Source organism: Podarcis liolepis (genome assembly GCF_965112155.1).
Source record: "Podarcis liolepis genome assembly, chromosome: 1".
In the NCBI taxonomy this organism is placed as follows: domain Eukaryota; kingdom Metazoa; phylum Chordata; class Lepidosauria; order Squamata; family Lacertidae; genus Podarcis; species Podarcis liolepis.
In genome coordinates this window covers 41,122,547-41,142,764 of record NC_139554.1, presented here as the reverse complement: position 1 = coordinate 41,142,764, position 20,218 = coordinate 41,122,547, and the positions used below count along the sequence as shown (strand labels likewise).

The 20,218-nt window shown below is 41.1% G+C and overlaps 1 protein-coding gene across 1 annotated transcript in view; it reads right to left on the bottom strand.

Annotated features, from left to right (window-relative positions):
- Positions 1-20,218, bottom strand: part of RYR3 (ryanodine receptor 3) — a 279,454-nt gene that overhangs the window by 145,403 nt on the left and 113,833 nt on the right. The window contains exons 19-27 of the mRNA XM_083504663.1: positions 18,877-19,069; positions 12,513-12,729; positions 12,234-12,338; positions 11,322-11,425; positions 8,925-9,008; positions 7,469-7,628; positions 6,943-7,090; positions 4,024-4,229; positions 1,420-1,594 (exon numbers count right to left, since the gene is read on the bottom strand). Coding sequence (XP_083360789.1) covers positions 1,420-1,594; positions 4,024-4,229; positions 6,943-7,090; positions 7,469-7,628; positions 8,925-9,008; positions 11,322-11,425; positions 12,234-12,338; positions 12,513-12,729; positions 18,877-19,069 — 1,392 coding nt within the window. The remainder of the gene's footprint in view (positions 1-1,419; positions 1,595-4,023; positions 4,230-6,942; positions 7,091-7,468; positions 7,629-8,924; positions 9,009-11,321; positions 11,426-12,233; positions 12,339-12,512; positions 12,730-18,876; positions 19,070-20,218) is intronic.

Below are 20,218 nucleotides of genomic sequence, written 5' to 3'. Positions count from 1 at the left end.
TTGTTAGGTCTGCAGCACTTGGCAGTACAAAACAACAAGAAACTAAAAGGCGCTTAGTGGAAATTTCATCCAAATAGTGGGAACAGAGAATGAACAAATAGTGCTTTTTCTGCTTAAAAGAAAAGAAAAAGAAACAAAACAAAACAACTTAATGACTACTTTGAAAGCAGACTGTTCTGGAGGAAGGAACGAAAGAAAGGCAGCAGTTAAATGCCAGTGATTAAACAAATCTACTTCCAACAGAAAGAGCCAAGCCTATTCCTAATACTCTTATTATGAAGTATTTGGCTTTGCCAGGCATTACACATGTTCCTTTCTTCATAAAAAGCTGACAGCACAACTGATACAGCATCCCAGGCAGTCATTAATGAAAAAATGTTAGTCAGAAAGAATGACAAATAGCGCTAGCTACACGTGGTAACATACGCTACTGGCATGATCTTGGCATTTGCCATCAATAACTTGTAACTATGGATCGCTGCCGTGCAACACTGCCGTTTTTTGTTTAATAAAAGCCCGTTTAGGAATAGAGAAGCCCTACTGGTTATCATCATGATATATATATAATGGAGGGACATAAACTTTCAAATTAAAAAAAGATTCAAACATTACAAATGATTAATTTCAAGGACAGACTATTATTAAATGCCCCCCCCCCAAAAAATAGCAAGCGACAAAATGCTGCCCAGGTTCAATTCCAATGGATTTGGGGTTCTAATAAGAAAGAACCTTGGACCAGGCTTCATTCTGTTTAGTAATTAACTTAAAACTAACAGTGTTAATTTGCTTACCATGGTCTCAGCTATGCACACCAGGTCAGGTCCTTCATCTATGATCAAATCATAGGTGATAGATGTTTTATTCTGGGCAGGTTTGGTGTTTATCAGCACCACCACCAGACTAAGAAGTTTAAAGGTAAAGGTAAAGCACCCCTGACAGTTAAGTCCAGTCACAGATATCTCTGGGGTTGCGGCACTCATCTCACTTTACAGGCCGAGGGAGCCGGCATTTGTTCGCTCTGCAGACAGTTTTTCCGGGTCATGTGGCCAGCATGACTAAGCTGCTTCTTGAGCAACAGAACACCAAAACCAGAGCAGCAAATTATACTTCATCTGATGAAGTGGACTGTAGCCCACAAAAGCTTTTGCCTAATAAATTTGTTTTTCTTTAAGGTGCAACACGCCTGCTTGAATGGAAATAATAGTTGCGTTTCTTAAATTAAGCTACTTCACTAAAGGCTGGGAAGGCTGATGAACAGCCAATGTCTATTAGTTAAACAACTGAAATCTGAAGTTGTAGAACACACCCAAAATTAATCATCGTTTTTGTACACTAAGAATTTACAGTCAACCGCAAGATTCAGGTTTCTCGTTATTTCCTTTCAATTAGTAGCACTGTCCCAACAAAGAATTCGCTTACCATTATCTATTTCAAAGTCAGCAAAAGCAAGTTCTGAACCTTTATTGGTTATAAGCAACTCTCCATTCAGAGTAAATATCATTGATTTGTCATCTAGATTTATCATACAACCCACTACGTCTCCTGGTTGCCAATTTCGTCCAAAGAATCCACTACCCTGGTGCCAACGTTGACCCTGAAAAACAAGCAGGTTCAAATGTGTGTGTCGGAACATATTCACTGCAGAGAGAGGTGAAAGAAGATAAACAAAGAAGCTATTTTTGTCAAGATGGGGGCAGAATTGATTACACTGGGCAACAATTTTTTACTTTTTGAATGTTGTCTAGATTTCTACAACTGATTTAGGGTATTTTTGCACTGCTGAATCAGGAAATGGCATCCGTTTCTCTCCATCAGGTCAGGTTTACTGTAAACTGGATGGTGGGCATTGATAAAGGTAAGTACAGGTAAATTGCATGTTGCTTCACCATTTTTCAAACTTCAGGGCTTGAACTTCCGTTTCTTGGAACTCCTGGAATGCTCAGCGGCAGGGAGGTCTCTCTTCAGAGTCCAACAGTAGTCAGCCATCATGACTGCATCCCAGCGACCCTGATACCTGGTCTCCATCTCTTTCATATCCTGATGGAATCTCTCCCCCTGCTTGTCACTCATTGAACCCAGGTTCTCAGGAAACCGGTCCATATGTGAAAATAGGTAGTGCACCTTGACGCTCATGTTGCAGCCCAGGTTTCTGAAAGCAGTCAGCATGTTGTTGACAAGTTCTGCATAGTTTCTGGCCTTATTGTTGCCAAGAAAGTTCTTCACTACCAGAACAAATGCCTTCCATGCTTCCAGTTCCACTTTGTTCACTGAGTTTCCAAACTCTGGATCTCTGATGAGCTGGCGGATCTGAGGACCGTCAAAGATGCCAGCTTTCAACTTCTCCATGGTCAGTCCTGGAAAAGCCTGGCACAAGTAAGTGAAGCAGTCACCATCCTTGTCCAGAGCCTTGGTGAACTGCTTGATTAAGCCGAGCTTGATGTGCAGTGGTGGGAAGAGTATTCTGTCTCTGTCCACCAGAGGGTTGTTGATGACGTTCCTTTCTTTGCAAGGCACCAATTCCTCCCGCACAGGCCAGTCCTTCTTCGTGTAATGCTGAGCACGGTCCCTACTATCCCACATGCACAGAAAACATGGGTACTTGGTGAAGCCAGACTGTTGTCCCAACAAAAAGTTCACCATCTTCAGGTCAACACAAATAAACCACTTCTGCTGATCATAACCAATTTTCTCCAGCACATACTTCACCGCTTCATAGTTCTTCTTCAGTGTACTTGAGTGAGCCAGGGGTATAGAGGCAAACTGGTTGCCGTTGTGTAGCAGAACACATTTCAGTGATTGCTTGCTGCTGTCAATGAACAGTCTCCAATCTTTGGGTTCGTACTGTGGCACTCCAAGCTTGAGCAGAAGCTGCGCAATATCTGCACAGTACACCAAGTCCTTCTCTTTGAGAAAAAATGGAGGTACTCTTGATGCCTGTTGCAGAGGAAGCTGATGCGAGCACTGTCAGAGAGGAGGTTTTTTTTCTTCAATCTGGATGCCAACCGTTCGGCAGAGTCCTTTGACAAGCTGAGGTCGCAAACTAGATCATTCAACTCCTTTTGGGAAAATGGATGTGGAGCATCATCTTCAAGAACCACTTCTTCTTCTTCATGTCCTTCAACACTGGAGGCATCTTCGTCACTAATGTCAGGAAGTTCTCCGAATATAGGGACTGGAATTTCATCACAATGAGCTACAGGACGACGTGCTGATTGAAGATCAGTATACTTGAGGCTGCTCCGGTTCTTTCTGTTGATCCCACCAATTTATGGAGCCACACCAATTTATGGAAGATTTCGAGGTTTTATGACTTCAAACTGATCCCTTTTCGACATAATCACCCAGAACTATCAGACCTGAATACTTCTTGTCATTAAAATAATCATTTCCAATCAAAACAATTATTCGACATGGCATTTCACCCCCACCAACTTCTTCTAAAATGCTCCACACAAGTGTACATGTGAACAAAAACGTAAAAAAAGACATGTGGCCATAGCTCAAAAACTTGACCTGATTGAGCAAAACCAATGTGATTTTTGGATTCAGTGCATCAGATTCGTTCTAAATCAACTGAAAAAACGCAGACAACAAATTTGTTGTTGACCAGTGTTATTAATTTAGCACTGAGCAATAAATTCAAAATGTCCCCAGAAGTCACACCTAAATACCAAGTGATGTGGTATTTTTATGTGCAAATATGAGTTCATAAGCAAAATTAATTTCTTAAACAGAGGATAAACAGGTAAGCAATCAGCTCCAGAAAATGCTGCCTGGATATTGGCCACACTTTTGGTGATGCTTGTGGTAAACAGCTTAAGAGATTTTTTTTTAAAAAAAACCAAAAACAATCAAGCGATATATAAATTTCGTTAAACAAATAATAAACTTGGCAGAAGACTGTGTGTGTGTGTGTGTGTGTGTGTGTGTGTGTGTGTGTGAACCATATTTTTGTAGTAGTTGTTTAACCATAGCTATTAGCTACAGACCTACTTACTTAATTTTATTATCAAATGTACTAACCTTGCTGCCTTCAAAGACAAATGCTTGGTCATCGGCACCCAATTCTATGTCAGGCCGACAGCCTGGCCTCGCCCACCCAACACGCATATCTCCTCCTGTTACAGCTTCAAATTCAAAATACCACTTTCCAGTCTTAACTGCGTAAGACTGCTCTACTCTGAAGAAACGTATCTTGTCAATGCTCACTTTTTCTACTGTTTGGTCAGCTGTGAAAGATAGAAGAAAGCAAAAAACAACAACCCTAAGTTAGTTGAAACAATATTCCAGTATTTTTGTAGCTTCGGTTACAGAGGTGCTAAGGCAACCTTAAGAGCAATTCCTCCTTGAACTGGCTCTTGCTTTCTCTCCCTGGGTTCCTTCTACAGTTACAGATAGGTAGCCATGTTGGTCTGCCATAGTCAAAATAAAAAAATTCCTTCCAGTAGCACCTTAAAGACCAATTAAGTTAGTTCTTGGTATGAGCTTTCATGTGCATGCACACTTCTTCAGATACACTGAAACAGAAGTTGCCAGATCCTTCTATATAGTGAGATGGTGGGGAGGGGTATTACTCAGAAGGGTGGTGGGAATGGGAGATTGGCAGATAGCTGAGATGAGCCTGTTGACGACTCTTACCGACTGCAATAGGTCTTACAGGAAAAGGCAAGGGGTGAGAAGGTGAGAAATGGCTTAGTCATGTATAATGGGATAAGAATCCAATGTCTTTGTTCAAACCAGGTCTCTCCATGGTTTTAAGTTTGGTAATGAGTTGCAATTCAGCAGCTTCTCTTTCCAGTCTATTTCCTCTGGTGGACACAACGATGCTTTACAAGCTATAAGGAACACCATTTCAGATAAAACCACAGCGGACCTTGCCACCAAACTCTGCCAATTTGTCCTTACCCACAACAACTTCAAATTCGGTGATGACCTGTTCCTTCAGATCAGCGGCACAGCAATGGGCACCCGCATGGCCCCACAGTATGCCAACATCTTCATGGCAGATTTAGAACAACGTTTCCTAAACTCCTACCCACTCAAACCTCTCTTGTACCTGCGATACATTGACGATATTTTTATCATCTGGACACATGGTCAACAGACCCTGGACACCTTTCACCAGAAATTTAATGATTTTCACCCCACAATCAACCTTACAATAAATCAATCTATGCAAGAAATACATTTTTTGGACACTACTATAAAAATACAGGATGGGCACATAGACACCACCTTATACCGTAAACCAACTGACTGACAAACATATCTACATGCCTCTAGCTACCATCCCAAACATACCAAACAGTCCATTGTATATAGCCAGGCACTACGTTACAGCCGCATTTGTTCGAATTCTACAGACAGAGACTCTCACCTAAGAGATCTACAGCAAACCTTTTCAGAACTAAAATACCCAGCAGATGAAGTTAGACAACAGATCAACAGAGCCAGACTTATACCCAGAGAGAACTTGCTGCAAGACAGACCCAAAAAAGAAAATAACAGAACACCTCTAGTCATCACATACAGCTCCCAAGTTAAAACAGTACAACGCATCATCAGAGATCTACAACCTCTCCTGGACAATGACAGTTCTCTTTCTCAAGCTCTGGGAGGAAGACCTTTCATTGCCTACAGACAGCCACCCAATCTTAAACAACTCCTAACCCACAATAATACTACAACCAGACTTAACACGGACACTGGCACCAGAGCCTGCAATAAACCCAGATGCCAAGTTTGCTGCCACATACACCCGGACAACACCATTACTGGCCCCAACAACATCACACATACCATCTCGGGACTATTCAATTGCTCATCGTCTAACATTGTGTATGCCATCAAATGCCAACAGTGTCCTTCAGCTCTCTGGACAAACAGGCCAAACCTTACGCCAAAGAATAAACGGACATAAATCTGACATCAAGAATCACAAAACAGAGAAACCAGTAGGAGAACACTTCAATCTCCCAGGACATTCTATACAAGATCTCAAAGTAGCTGTTTTACTACAAAGGAATTTCAGAAATAGACTGGAAAGAGAAGCTGCTGAATTGCAACTCATTACCAAACTTAAAACCATGGAGAGACCTGGTTTGAACAAAGACATTTGATTCTTATCCCATTATACATGACTAAGCCATTTCTCACCTTCTCACCCCTTGCCTTTTCCTGTAAGACCTATTGCAGTCGGTAAGAGTCGTCAACAGGCTCATCTCAGCTATCTGCCAATCTCCCATTCCCACCACCCTTCGGAGTAATACCCCTCCCCACCTTCTTACTATATAGAAGGATCTGGCAACTTCTGTTTCAGTGTATCTGAAGAAGTGTGCATGCACACGAAAGCTCATACCAAGAACTAACTTAGTTGGTCTTTAAGGTGCTACTGGAAGGAATTTTTTTATTTTGGGTTCCTTCTGTCCTCCTGCCCTGACTCCCCGCTGCTCCAAGCCCAAAAAGCTTTACTTTGGGAAGGGAGATGTGGTAATGCATAACACATTGCTTCCTCTACACAGGAGAAGTTCCTCCTATCCCTCTCTCAAGGTAAGGGTGTTTTAGTCATGGGGAAGAGCAGGGTAGGAGCAGTGAAAATTGGCAAGTTTGAGTGTGCATCGGTCACTCACGCATGCCCCTTAAGTCTCTGAGTGATTGACATGCAGATTTAAACATGCATTTTTTAATAGGTTGGTTGTCGGGTTTAAACAACATTCCTATTGACATAATTGGTTAGCGAATCTTCTACATTTCTCTGCTTTTTGAGTGCTAAACACGGCAGAAGAATGAGAGAGTGTGAGAACCAGTGCTTGCAACATCTAGTTCAATCCACATGCAGCTGAAAAATGAGAATACTGTTGGGAAGATGAAATAAGTGAGATAGATGGCAAAGCATATTAAAAATACTATAGCGACTGTTCATAATAGCACAGCAAGACTTGCCTATTTCTTGATCTGGTGGTTCAATGTTATATCCATAACCAGCAAAGGTGCGGACAGCTTCACGAAGGCTATCTCTGTTTGATTTTTTAGTACGCTCATCTAATAATGTATAAGGCACCAGTCGGGGATTTCGTTTGTTTTTGAGGTCCTAAAAAAAAAGGTACAGATAAGAAAAGCAGGATTCAGGTTATAGATTCTTAAAATTAAATTAAATTAAATTAAATCTAGATATAAACACAATAAATAAAAGGCAAGCAAAACATAGAAGCACCACACTACAGATTTGTCTGAATTTACACTCAAGGCCAATGCAAGTCCAATTCCAGTCATAAAAATCTTTTTTGCAATAGATTTGCTGAATGATCATACTATCATAGCTCAGTTATCACAGGCTTTCAGACAAACACAGTAGTCATTGAGGAAGACAGATTTTTCAAGAATTAAGTATATAACCCATCAGTGCCACTTTAAATTAAGCATAACCCTCATCCTAATGCCACCCAAATATTATTTAAATTATCTTTACCTGCTGAATGCCGTATGTCCAACCTTGTTTTATTCTGTCTTTTGCCCAGACGTTATGTGCATTCTCTGCAAGTTTGTCAACCAACACTTCTTGCGAAGGCAGCAATTTCACTTCAGAAAGATCTAGAGGTGCTGGCTTATAGCCATTTGACATCATGTAACTATAAACCAGCAGAGATGATAGAGGGTTACTTTTGGAGCTAGAATCAGTGTGTTTTAGCCACTCAGCTATATGTTTCAACCAAAGGTAACAAGCAATGTGCTATGAGAGGAGGTGTTAGATACATTAGAGTGAAATATTCTTCCTATTACTGTGTACAATTAAATATACAGTATGAACTATTTGGAATGCCCTGTATCTATGTGAAAACAGGGCAGAAACAACCCATGATATACAGATGCCCATTGCATCATTCCAGATATTCTCAAGCACTCTGGTGATGTGCACTGGTTATGGGCAATAAATAAAGTCTATGTTGCCAACAGGCAAACAGAAGAAGAAGAGGAGTTTGGATTTGATATCCTGCTTTATCATCACCCAAAGGAGTCTCAAAGCGGCTAACAGTCTCCTTTTCCCTTCCTCCCCCACAACAAACACTCTGTGAGGTGCGTGGGGCTGGGAAACTTCAGAGAAGTGTGACTAGCCCAAGGTCACCCAGCAGCTGCATGTGGAGGAGCGGGGAAGCGAACCTGGTTCACCAGATTACAAGACTACTGCTCTTAACCACTACACCACACTGGCTCTCTAGACTAACAAGCTTGGGTGAAAAACACCTCTGAGGAATGCCCCGCTTTCCTACAGGCTATTTTTTGCTTTTTAAAGAAACTCTGGGTAGATCTACACACAGGGGGGAAAAACGCTATAAATGAGTCAGAAATTAAATCATTATAACAAAAGGGGGGAAATGTTGTGGAAAATCACATAGAATTTTTCTTTACTCTCCATCACCGTCTGGTGTTGCATGTTTATAACGCATTCAAAACACTGTTTTTTGTTTTTTGTTTTGTTTTACTAATGCAGCTGAGCTCTGGCACTTGGAGACTTAGGGAAGTTAAACAGGATTTTTTTTTTTGTAACAAAATTAGTAAATCAAAAGATGTGTTGGGAGGTAGAATTCTTTCAAAGAAACAGTAAACTCTGTGTGTATTCAGAAGTTGTAAGAGGCTTCTAAACAAGAGGGTAAATGTACAGCTTATTCTTCTTTAGTTCCTTAAAATTAACACAGAGGTGTTACAGCTGAGGTCTTAATACTTGGGTTCTGAAATAAGGTGGTATTTTCTGTCAGTTTCCCAACCTTCTCTAAACGATAAGCAGCTCTTCAATAAGTTCAAAATTTATGAATCTATATTGCTAAAAGAAAAGTATGAAACATTTCCAACCAGCAATTTACAAATAATCACCACATAAACAACACATGAAATCAATATGCAGTCATTACAGTTATAAACACACTTACTTTTTTGGAAGTTTGATTTTCTGAAGATCTTCCTCTGCTCCTGGATTAATGTGAACAACATGGCACCCAAGGGCCAAAAGCGTTCTATAAAAATAAAAGTGAGTTGTAAAAATACAACGCAATATCCATCAGGGTGGTTAAAACAGCAAAAAAAAACTGGGGCTAGGGGAGGATAGGAGAGTACAGACCCACAATTCCCAACCCTCTGCTTACAAAACTGCTGTTTGTTTGTTTTTAACTGGTGTTGGTTTTGCTTGTCAGTTTGTTTTGCTGGTTGCATTTTGACTTGTTCTTGGGTTTTACTTTCATTTTGTACTGTATGATTTTTATCCTTTTATCCCTGGCCTCACAAGACTACAGCAAGCTGGGATAGGATAAATAGCAACATGGGGATGTGTCTTATTAAAAAATTCTTTTTGATGATGGGATTTGTTCATATTAAGGGTCTGGTTGCTATATATGCATGGGAAGTCAGCTCTTCCTTAAGTAGGCAAGGGAAATGACCCTAAGGGTTTTGCTTTCCCTTGTCGCATGTGGCTTAGCCTGCCTATCCAAACAATCTCCGGCTACTGATTCTATGATACTGAGTATTTTTCTATCCCTATGCCATCAAATCTGCTTATGCCAGATTTTAGTCTCTATTGTTCACGCTGATTAACACGTGTGTGGATAATGGCCCCGCCTCAAACCAGCTCCAAAACTTCCAAATGTATGCTTCTCTGAATAAAATAGCCAACTCTTTTTATGAGTGTTATAAACTGTGCTATACATATGCAACTTAGCAGTTCCTATCCACAGTCATATTTAGATAAAAAAATATTCTTTTAGAATGGCCACACCAAATGTTATTAAAAATAATAATAGTTTTATTATTTATACCTCGCTCATCTGGCTGGGTTTCTCCAGCTACTCTGGGCAGTTTAAAGCATATATATAATTCCCCAGCTTAAAAATTATAGACATTTTAAGTTTTTTACTTCTGAGTTCACACACATAGGATTCTATTTCATCCCATTTTAATGTGTATAATGCATTCTGACAGTGGTAACTTACTTTAAAACAAAAACATTTGAATTATATTTGCTGGTTATTGCTATGGCCATAAATCAACAATGTGAAAGTTCTTCCTTTCCTGTGTCCAGGTCTACCAGCTCCTTTGGTGCACCGACTGAGACCCTACCTGCCCACAGACTGTCTCGCCAGAGTGGTGCATGCTCTGGTTATCTTCTGCTTGGACTACTGCAATGGGCTCTGTGCAGGGCTACCTTTGAAGGTGACCCATAAACTACAGCTAATTCAGAATGTGGAAGCTAGACTGGTGACTGGGAGCAGCTGCCGGGAACATACAACAGTAAAAGATCTTTACTGGCTCCCAGTACGTTTCCAAGCACAGTTCAAAGTGTTGGTGCTGACCTTTAAAGCCTGAAATGGCCTCAGCTCAGTATACTTGAAGGTGCGTCTCCACCCCCATCGCTCAGCCTGGACACTGAGGTCCAAGGGTCTTCTGGTGGTACCCTCAATGTGTGAAGCGAAGTTACAGGGAACCAGGCAGAGGGCCTTCTCAGCAGTGGTGCTACCCCTTTGGGACACCCTCCCATCAGATGTCAAGGAGATAAGTTCAAAAGTTTTAGAAGACATCTGAAGGCAGCCATGTATCTGGAAATGTTTTGTGTTTGATGTTTTATATGTGCTGCAAGCCTCCCAGAATGGCTGGGGAAACCCAGCCAGATGGGCGAGGTATTATTATTATTATTATTATTATTATTATTATTATTATTATTATTCTTCCTTTGTCATGCTATCATTGCTACTATAAATAATGTGTATTTCCAACATCATATATAGGCTATTAGATTTTATATTATATAATTTCACTTTCCACTAAAAATTAATAATGTGTAAATTAAAAAACCAGAATTGTTTTATAGCACAGCAAGAATTATTTCAGTGTCCACATTTTATGTGCTGCTTTTCTCCACTTTTATTCAACCTTCGACCAAACACTGAAGCTCAGTGTCTAATGAACTGAGGCAGAGTAGAGGAAAGGAAAATGCTAGAAGCCCTCTTTAAAAAAACTGAATCCCAGGTAGGACTCTGACATGGGGGATCAGGAGGCAAAATGTTTTATTTTCCATTCAATATAATTCTGCATAACTCCAAAATCATACTGCTTGTTTCTAAATTTGTAGCAAGAATGAAATGATGCAATGGCATAATATTACCTCCCCTCTGTTCCTCATATGCCTTTAGAGTGCACAAACATTCTTAGGTGCAATATATGAACCTAACTGTATATATGACACCCACTTTCCAAAACAATGTCAACACATAGAGTTCTGCTGTAGAATTAAACTATATATTATAGTGGTTTTTTAATTCTTCCATTTCATAACTCACTTCAGGGTTTCTGTTGACATTTGAAGGTTATAGTTCTTCTCTGTTTCAGGTAGTTTTGAAAATTCCACCAGACAAGGGTGTTGTCTTTTATTATCGTCTCGTATCTACAATATAAAATACAAGAGAGACTGTATGTAACCTTAGAACCACGGAAGCCCAACAGATAAACATTAGGAAACCTTCCAACATGAGTCTTTAACTAGTAAGGCACAGAGCAATCCAAACAAGGAGTTAGCTAGTTGCAGAGCAGCGGATTCTCCACTGCATTCAAAGTCCTGCAAGGTTCTTGCCAGCCAGGGAAGAAGGTGGAAGACATTTTGCCCCTTTTTTGCTATACCATTTCCATGCATAACCATCCTCATATAACAAACACCTTTAAGCCTAATTAATGCATGAAGACCATAGAGTAAGCTGTCCTGCCAGGGTTAGTTCATTTTGGGAGGATTTTGCTTGCTGCAGCTCAGACCACGGCTCTTACAAGCCATTTCTGTGTCCTCATACCAATAATTTAGGAACTTTCACCACTGTAACTAAGTTAAATATGCAAGATTAAAAACTTTAGTATGTAAGATTAAAAACATGTTGGTTGTATAGATGACATGGAAATTACGTTGCAGTATTCTATATACAAGTAAATGTATAAACATCCTACTTCTATTAAATTAAGGTGTTTTTTATTTTAAAAATGGCGGAATACATCATCAGCATCTTCCACAAGCCACCACTTAAACCAATGGTGTGTCATATTCTGGAAGGAAAGAAGGCAGCTACAATGATTTTTCAGTATTTCAACCTTGTAAATAGACACTAGCTTTCACTGCCATCTGCTATGATTGTGGTTCTTTGTAACTTCTCCAGGGCCTTCATGCATAAGGCTCCTTTCTTCTCATTAGAATTACTCTTAAATTGTACCTTGCCATAAGTCCAGCCAAGTTCTATTTTATTCATTCCCCAGAGCTCATGGATATTTTCAGCAAGCTTGTCTCTGATCTTCTCGAGATGGAAAGGCAAAGCAATCTAGAAGAAAAGAGGTGAGTTTTAAATGAGACAAAATAATTAACAGCGATATCCTCTGTATGTTTTATTAATAACCAGATAGCAAGTAAAAAATATGCATCATAGGAGTGGTGTGCTACAAAATACTGTTCTGATACATTACAAATTCATACTGATGTTTTCAATTAAACATACCTGGCTGGTGTCAATTGGACAAGGGATGAAATTAGTTTGGGAGAGAAATTGTGTGGTACCAAGCAAATCTCTAACTCCATCCAAATCTCTCTTATATTCTTTAACTGGTTCCAGTTTCATCTTCTCTTTTGGAAGCAAAGCTTCATAGCAAGGCACATAGCCAGCAGGAGGTAGAAATTTGAACTCTCCATGGCGCCCACCCATCAAGAAACGTACCCTGTACAATTGCAAGTGGAACAAGTATAATATTTCAAGAGGGTGATTTTTTTTAAAGCAAATAAAATAACAGGGGTCTCATTTGAAAATATAAATGTTATCATTAAACATTAATTCCTGCACGCGTGTGCCCAAATTAATTAAGCAGCAATTGCAGTAAAGAAAAGAATACTTCTTTATTTTAAACTTCCCCTTTATTCACTGGAAAATGAATTTCTAACATTGATTTCTAACAGCTGGAAAACCTTTTACAGATGATAGATGATATGTGTCTAACGCAGAATATTCAAATACAATCAAGTAAACTGAGGACAAAAGTCTATGTGTGATGCTCAGTGTTATTAATACTTAGAGTAGACTCACTGAAATCAATAAAGATGGGTAATCTGTCTATTAGGTGCAATGGATCTACTATGAGTATGACTTTGCTGGGTATTATCACAAATAATTTCCCCACAGGTCTTGCATCATATTTACAAATCATCTTTCCTGCCCACCCTCAATATCCCAATGTAGTTCCAAAACCTCTGGAGGGCTGAGTTTGCCTATGCCTGAGCTATGCATTCCTATTTCTATTCCTGCACTGGGACTTATAACCCGTGCACTCTAAATGATGGCCAGCCTGCTTCACTGTCTGGAGCTGCTCAGTAAACAAATGAGCTTTCCAGACTCCCCGTGGCTGGAAAGGCCACTTACAAATGACCGAGTCAATTGCCCTTTGCATTTCAATACTCCAAAGTGAAACTAGGGCTTCAACAGTAGCACCCATTATGCTGCTTGGAAAATACCCCAGAGTATCCAGAAATACCTTGGATTTCATCAGTCTCTGGGGGTGGATCAATCTAACCAACCAACACACACACACACACACACACACACACACACACACACACACACGTGTGGGTGGGTGTCAGTCACAGCCAATCCAAAGCTCACCAGGGAGTAATCCTTCCATGACAATGGGCAATATACAACTGGGTCCTTCATAATGTCTGAAGTGAAAACCAGATCTAGGGTATGATCTACAGCAGTGTTTCCCAACCACTGTTCCGCGGCACACTAGTGTGCCGCGAGATGTTGCCTGGTGTGCCGCGGGAAAAATTTAAAAATTCGAAAGATTTTTTTTTTAAAGTCAAATTTTCGATTGGGGCGCCGTCACTAGATGACCCCTGGGGTTCCCTCCCTCCCTCCCGCTCTGCGCCTCCCTCCTCCTCCTCCTCCTCCGGGGAGGCCCTTCCTGGCTCTCGGCCAAGGCTTGGCGGCTGCCACTCACTCACTTGCTCGCCCACCCGTCCCTCCATCCCTGCACCCGGCCTCTCCCCCTCCGTCCCCGGCGCGGGGGCTGCCGGGATCCGTAGTCCCCTCGCCCTTGGGCTCCGCGCCTGCGCGGGGTGCACGAACTACGTTTCCCAGCGTGGCCTGGCGGGCCGGGCGTTTTGTTTGAATCGCTCTTCTCCCGGCCATGGAATGAGCGCAGCGGCGGCGGCCGGGCGGGCAGGGGCTCTTCCGCGCAGACCCCGCGCAGCCTGCCTGCGCCCCCGTGGAGATCAGGCGGCAGGATGGAGCCCGGGGATCCCCGCGGAGGCGGAGCGGCGGAGGCTGCCCCCCAGGTAGGGCTGCGTCGGGGGGGGGTTTATTTTTGCAATGCTGCATCCGCGCCGGAGGGGACGCATCGGACCGCGGGGAGACCCCTTGGCGGGCGTGCAAGGCAATGCATGCGTGCATGCATTGCATGGAGTGCAGTGCAATGCAATGGCAACGCAGCGCCCTGCATGCATGCATGCAACTTCCACCGGCGCTCCGGACTTGGCAGGTGAGGGGGGTCCCCAGTGGGCGGCAGAGAGAGCCGGGAGGGCGAAGGGGAGCCGGGGGGGAGCAGCGCTGCTCCCCGAGCCGAGCCCGGGGGGAAACTTCGGCGTCGTTGCGCCGGGTGTTGGAAGCGGAGGCTGGCAGGGGCCCCTCACCTGCAAAACCTGGTCGCCTCTCATATATTTCGTGCATTGCATTCATCGCCCACTTTCTCCTCCAAGGAGCTCCCGGGGGCGCGCGTGGTTCTCCCCGTGTTATCCTCGCAACAACAGCCCTGCGAGGTGGGTCAGGCGAGTGGCCCAAGGGAGCACCCAGGGATTGTCCTGGCCAGGTGGGGTGATTTGAACCCTGCTCTCTGCCCGGTCTTCGTCCTCATTTAGCCCCCACATGTGCATGACTGTGCATGACTGAGGTTTTCCCCCCTCGTCTTGGCTATGGTGTGAGTCTGTGCTGTTAATTAATGGGGTTCTGCCTTCGGAGAAGATGAGCCAGCCCTCAAGGAGGTGATTATGTAATTTGCTAGCAATTCATGTCCCTCCCGGCGTGACGCTGCGCGCTGACGTCACGGGGCTGTAATGGTGGTGTGCCTCGAGATTTTTTTCATGAAACAAGTGTGCCTTTGCCCAAAAAAGGTTGGGAAACACTGATCTACAGAATGTGTTGGATGGTTTTCAGGGCATCCATGAGCTCTTGAACTGGCCCAGACAAGTCAGCATCAACATGGATATTGAAGTCCTCCAGATCCAGTCTTGGGATTCTCTAACACAAACCAGAAACTGCCTCCACCAGCTCGGTCACAGCGGTGGCTGGACAGTGGGAGGGATGGTACAACAACCAGATTCCCCATTCTGGCTCTACAGTACTGTACTATTTTCTTTCAATCAGCAATAATGGAGCAGATGCAAAGTGAGCAGAGGTTCTGACACTGACATGTCCTCATCAACTACAAGTTCATTTGAGAAGTACAAGACTGCTGAGTCAACATTTATTCAAATAGTTAGACACAATATTTAACTAATATAGAATATCAGTTCACTGCTGAACTGACACAAATTATAATAACATTCATTTCAACACATTTTGTTAGGCCTTTTCTCCAACTGCCTGAGCAGCTGCAATGACATCCCTAGCCATTTTACATAATTTTCCTAGGATGAGTTTCAGGAATATGTCAAATGCCTAATATTGTTTTTTCTGTGACAGTGTGAGTTTTCAGACACAGGCAGCCCCTGCAGCAGCACTATTTAACATACCACCTGTTCAATTACAAAGAGCACCAGCCATTTATTTCAAAGATGTTGACTTTTCATGTCAACACATCTGGACCCTTGAGCTTCATGAACCCTCTCTTAGCAAGAAGCAGAGGAATCTGCTAGCACTAATTTCATTTTAGCCTTGGGTCTGTACCTCTGCAATCAATGCATTTATATTCAAATTTATATATTCTCAGGCAGATGTGCTTCAAATATTAAGAACCTTCTTTGTTTTATATGTGAGACTTAATGGTATCTAAGGAAATTGAACATACCTTTACAGTACTTATATTATGATGTAACTCAACTCCTTTTCAACACAATTCAATATACAACTTCATCATCACAAAATACATTTATGACTGAGACAGGATTTTTATGTTTTCAGAATTATGTTCTGCTTTGTGAGGTAGGGATTCAACAAGTGAGTGCCATCAGTGGAAGCCTCGTGGAAAGACTTCAGATTGTGTGACAGGGCTTTCTTCCCTCTCCACCCCCATGAAATTGTCTCCTGTGGAAGCCAGTCCATAGTTGTAACTATCCAGTATGTGAATAAGTACTCTATCTGTCCTGAATCTTCCAATATTCAGTTTCATCAGGTGACCATAAATCTTAGTGTTATGAGAAAGGAAGAAAAATGTTTCTGCATAATTTTATAAAACGCTATAAAACAGGTAATCAGTGCAGTTCTATCACAATATGTGTTACATAAGCCCTCTCAGTTGTGCCTGTAAGCATTCTGGCATCCAAATTCTGCACTAGTAACAACTTTTGAATTATCTTCAAAGAATCCTTACTTACAGCACAATATTCAATATTCCTCTTTTCAGGAGGATTTGCATAATCTTGTACTTTTAAACTGTTTTCTAACCTATTTCAAACAGATTTGCAAATCTGTGGTTTATTTAAAACACACTTACTAGGAATTAAGCCCCATTTAACATAGTAAGTCTAACTCCTGAGTAAGCATGCTTAGTATTGCTCTGCATGTTCACTTTTCAGACAACCTTGAAAAGAAGTCTACCATTTTTTACTCACCTGCCTTTGGATAGTGAAAATAATCTTCCACGCATGAAAATAATGAAAGGAAGTTCCAGTTCTTTACAAAAAAACAAATTCCTCTTTGCTCACATGGAGGCGCATCTTATTTGCCATAGGCAAGTAGTTGTTTACAATTGTAGGTTTTCAGGTCTCATTTAATCCATACACACATTCAAGCCCTTCAAGAAAATCTGACAATTTTAGGCCATATCACTGCAAATCCTGTTTTTGGTAGCTTATCCCACTGTGGTTGAAATGGTTAAACGGCATGGGGAAAGAGCCTCAAGGTACTGCTTGACTCATTTTAGCTGTGGCTGGGTTTCAAATAATCACCCACATGGGAACTTGAGCATATTACTCAGGCTTCATACATTTATTTTTGAGATATATAGTTTACCAGTAGCAAGTTTTACTACTTCATTTTCCTGTATAAAGCCATTTGGTTGAAGTAACACATATATGAAGATCTTAACAGTTACCATAGTAGGTATGATTTGCTGAATAATGCTGGAGATTTTTTTTCCTTGAGTTGATTCAGACAAATGGTTTCTAAGGTGGAAATGAAGTGGCAAAGCCATCACATACAGACTTTGCTGGCACATGAAAGAATCCTTGGGCTGATTCATATATTTGTTTGTCACCGAGAGTCACAGACTGTCTGCCTAACTACTTAGTAGATGAAGAGTCAACAAAATGATTTACCCCAATCCTTTGAAATGTTCTTCACTCCCCTGTGCTTCTGGGATTCAGTTTCTTCTAGGTTTACCTCAGAGATGATCTACAAATGCAGGAAGTCTTCTCTGTCTTCTAATTTCCCCCAAAATGTTTTGATTCATCTCTTAGTTTCCCTTTCATGCAGATTCTAGTGTATGTGACTATTTATTTATTAATAGTCACATATTAATTAATTATCCTGCCTTTCAGCTCCACAATGGAGGCCCCAAAATGGCAAAGCACCTCAAGAAAACTTTTATGAATATTGGCAGTAACAGAGCAAAGATACAGAGGAAAATATCATATACAAGAGCAGGAAGATAATTGAATATTAAAGCATTGCAAGTAAATAATGAACTCCCTGAAATCTAAAGTCAATCTGAAGAAACACATTTTTAATTTGCACCTGAAGACATACAGAGGAGGGACCAGACAAAATTCTTAGGGCAATATTGTCCATAACTTGGGTGCCACTATCAAGAAAGCCCTGTCCATCAAACCCACCAATCAGATCTCAGCTGTAGATGGGACGTACAGTCTTCTCTGAAGACTGAAGTGTGTGAACAGGTCCATTTGGGAGAAGCTAGTCTTCAGATATCATTGTCCCAAACTGTTCAGAGCAAGGGTAGGTAACATTGTGCCCTCCAGATGTTGTTGGGCTACAACTCCTATCCAATACAACTCTCAGACCAATGGCTATGCTCACTAGGGCTGATGGGAGTTACAAACAAACAATAGCTGGAGGTTACTACCTTGACTATCACTGGTTTAGTAAGTAGCTGTAAAAAAAAGGAGGGATTTTTGAAATGATTATTATATAAAAATTGCATTAGAGCTTGGAAAAGGTACCAAGTCAACACCTCTGTATTGTTTTATGCAACTGAGCAGTGAAGTATAAGTCATACTGATTCATCATTGTTCCTTAAATATTTTTAGGTGAGACGAGAGCATGACCTCTTGTTGCTGCTGCCAACAAAGATCTCAGTTAATGCCAAGTGTGGTGCTATGTGTAGACACTTATCCATTGATAAATGACAGAGACCTAAATCATTCCACATAGGTCATGGGAGGAAAAGAAATCATTAAATAAAAGTGGCTTCGCTCAGTGCCAACCTGGGAAGAGTTCAAACCAAAGACAAGAGGTGTCAAAGACTCTATATTTCATTGTCCATTATCTATGAGTCAGGGTTTCAACATAAAATTGTTTTTCTCTTCAGGACTGACAGCTGCAAAGGACCTCGGGAGAAGGATGCCATGACCACATTTGGCAGCATTCAACAAAACAACTTGGCAAAACACAAACTGTTTATCTGAAAGAAGGGTCTACTTACTTGACACCAGCTGAGAAGCTCACCACAGGGAAAAAAAGTCCATCCGTGTTGAAGTTCTCAAACATTCCTTGCACAGGCTGCCCATTAATGCGGAAAGAAATGCTGGGTGCCCCTAAATCCAGGCAGCAGCTGACCACGTCCTCAGATGCTAGCAAATGTTGATTGACAGATGCCACCGCTCTGGGCACTCGACCTAATAAGCAGGCATTCACAGAAAGACAAGTTTTTGACTTTGAAACTATATTTGCAAAGAGTTATGTGATTTTTTTGGGTGGCATTTCAAAGCTCATTGTTTTCTTCCGAACTCAAAATATAACCTTGCTTAAAATAAAAGAACTTCGCCAAATGACCTTGCTCCTTCATTTCTCCTTCATATGCTTCTAATTTAATAGGCAAACAAATGAGATGTATGATCAAAGCTCATAAATTGGAGAACAATGCTTAAACAAAGCAAACATCCACAGCTGGAAATTATGTCCTCCTATTTTGGCCTACACATTCTGACATGTACACACTTGATGTAGTTCAAGTAATTCTTTTATCTTCTGTTCTTGCCTTATTCCATTATTTGTCAAAGAACAATAATCGTTCTTCTTCAGCCCTTCACAGTTCTCATCCCTGCTGCTCCACCCACCTCCTTTTTTATTCTGTTTATTTTATAAATGATTTGCGGGAGGTTACTGTATTTTTATTATTGCATAGCTTTTCTTGTAAAAACCAATGTGAGATGTTGAAATGAAGCACAGTATAGAAATTTAATAAATAAGTATAGATCATGGTGCTCTTGCGGAAAGAGCTTTTCTGTAACAAAACATAGCATATAAATAAGACTTCAACTAATTGTAAGAAAAAGAGTATTAACGTTTCAGTAATATGCATTGAACATCCTCATCAGGCATGAATAGTATATTTCTATTCATACAAGAATTTCAAAACTTCAGTATAATGCCACTTCATTCTGTATTGTCTACGTCCCATAATCTTTTACAGGGATTTTTGAAATCTTTCTAAATTGAGGCTATATATCAAATATATTCTTCTGCTTGCATGAATGTTACTAATTATAGCAAAAGCAAAAAATGTATTTTTGAATTACGGCTTGGAGAGCACAGTCTTATACAAAGAAAACTCATTATCTCCCTTCCTGTTATTCAATTTCAAATAGCATGCACTTTTAAAATGCTCAATTTTCCATTTGATTTAACACAACAAAGGAGTTCTCCTATACAACTCCCCTGAATTTAAATTGGGTTTGCATGTGGAATGTAAGCACAGCTCTTGAGTAAAACAAAACAAAAGGAAAAAAATCTAGCCTAACACATTTTAAAGGCTCCACATCCAA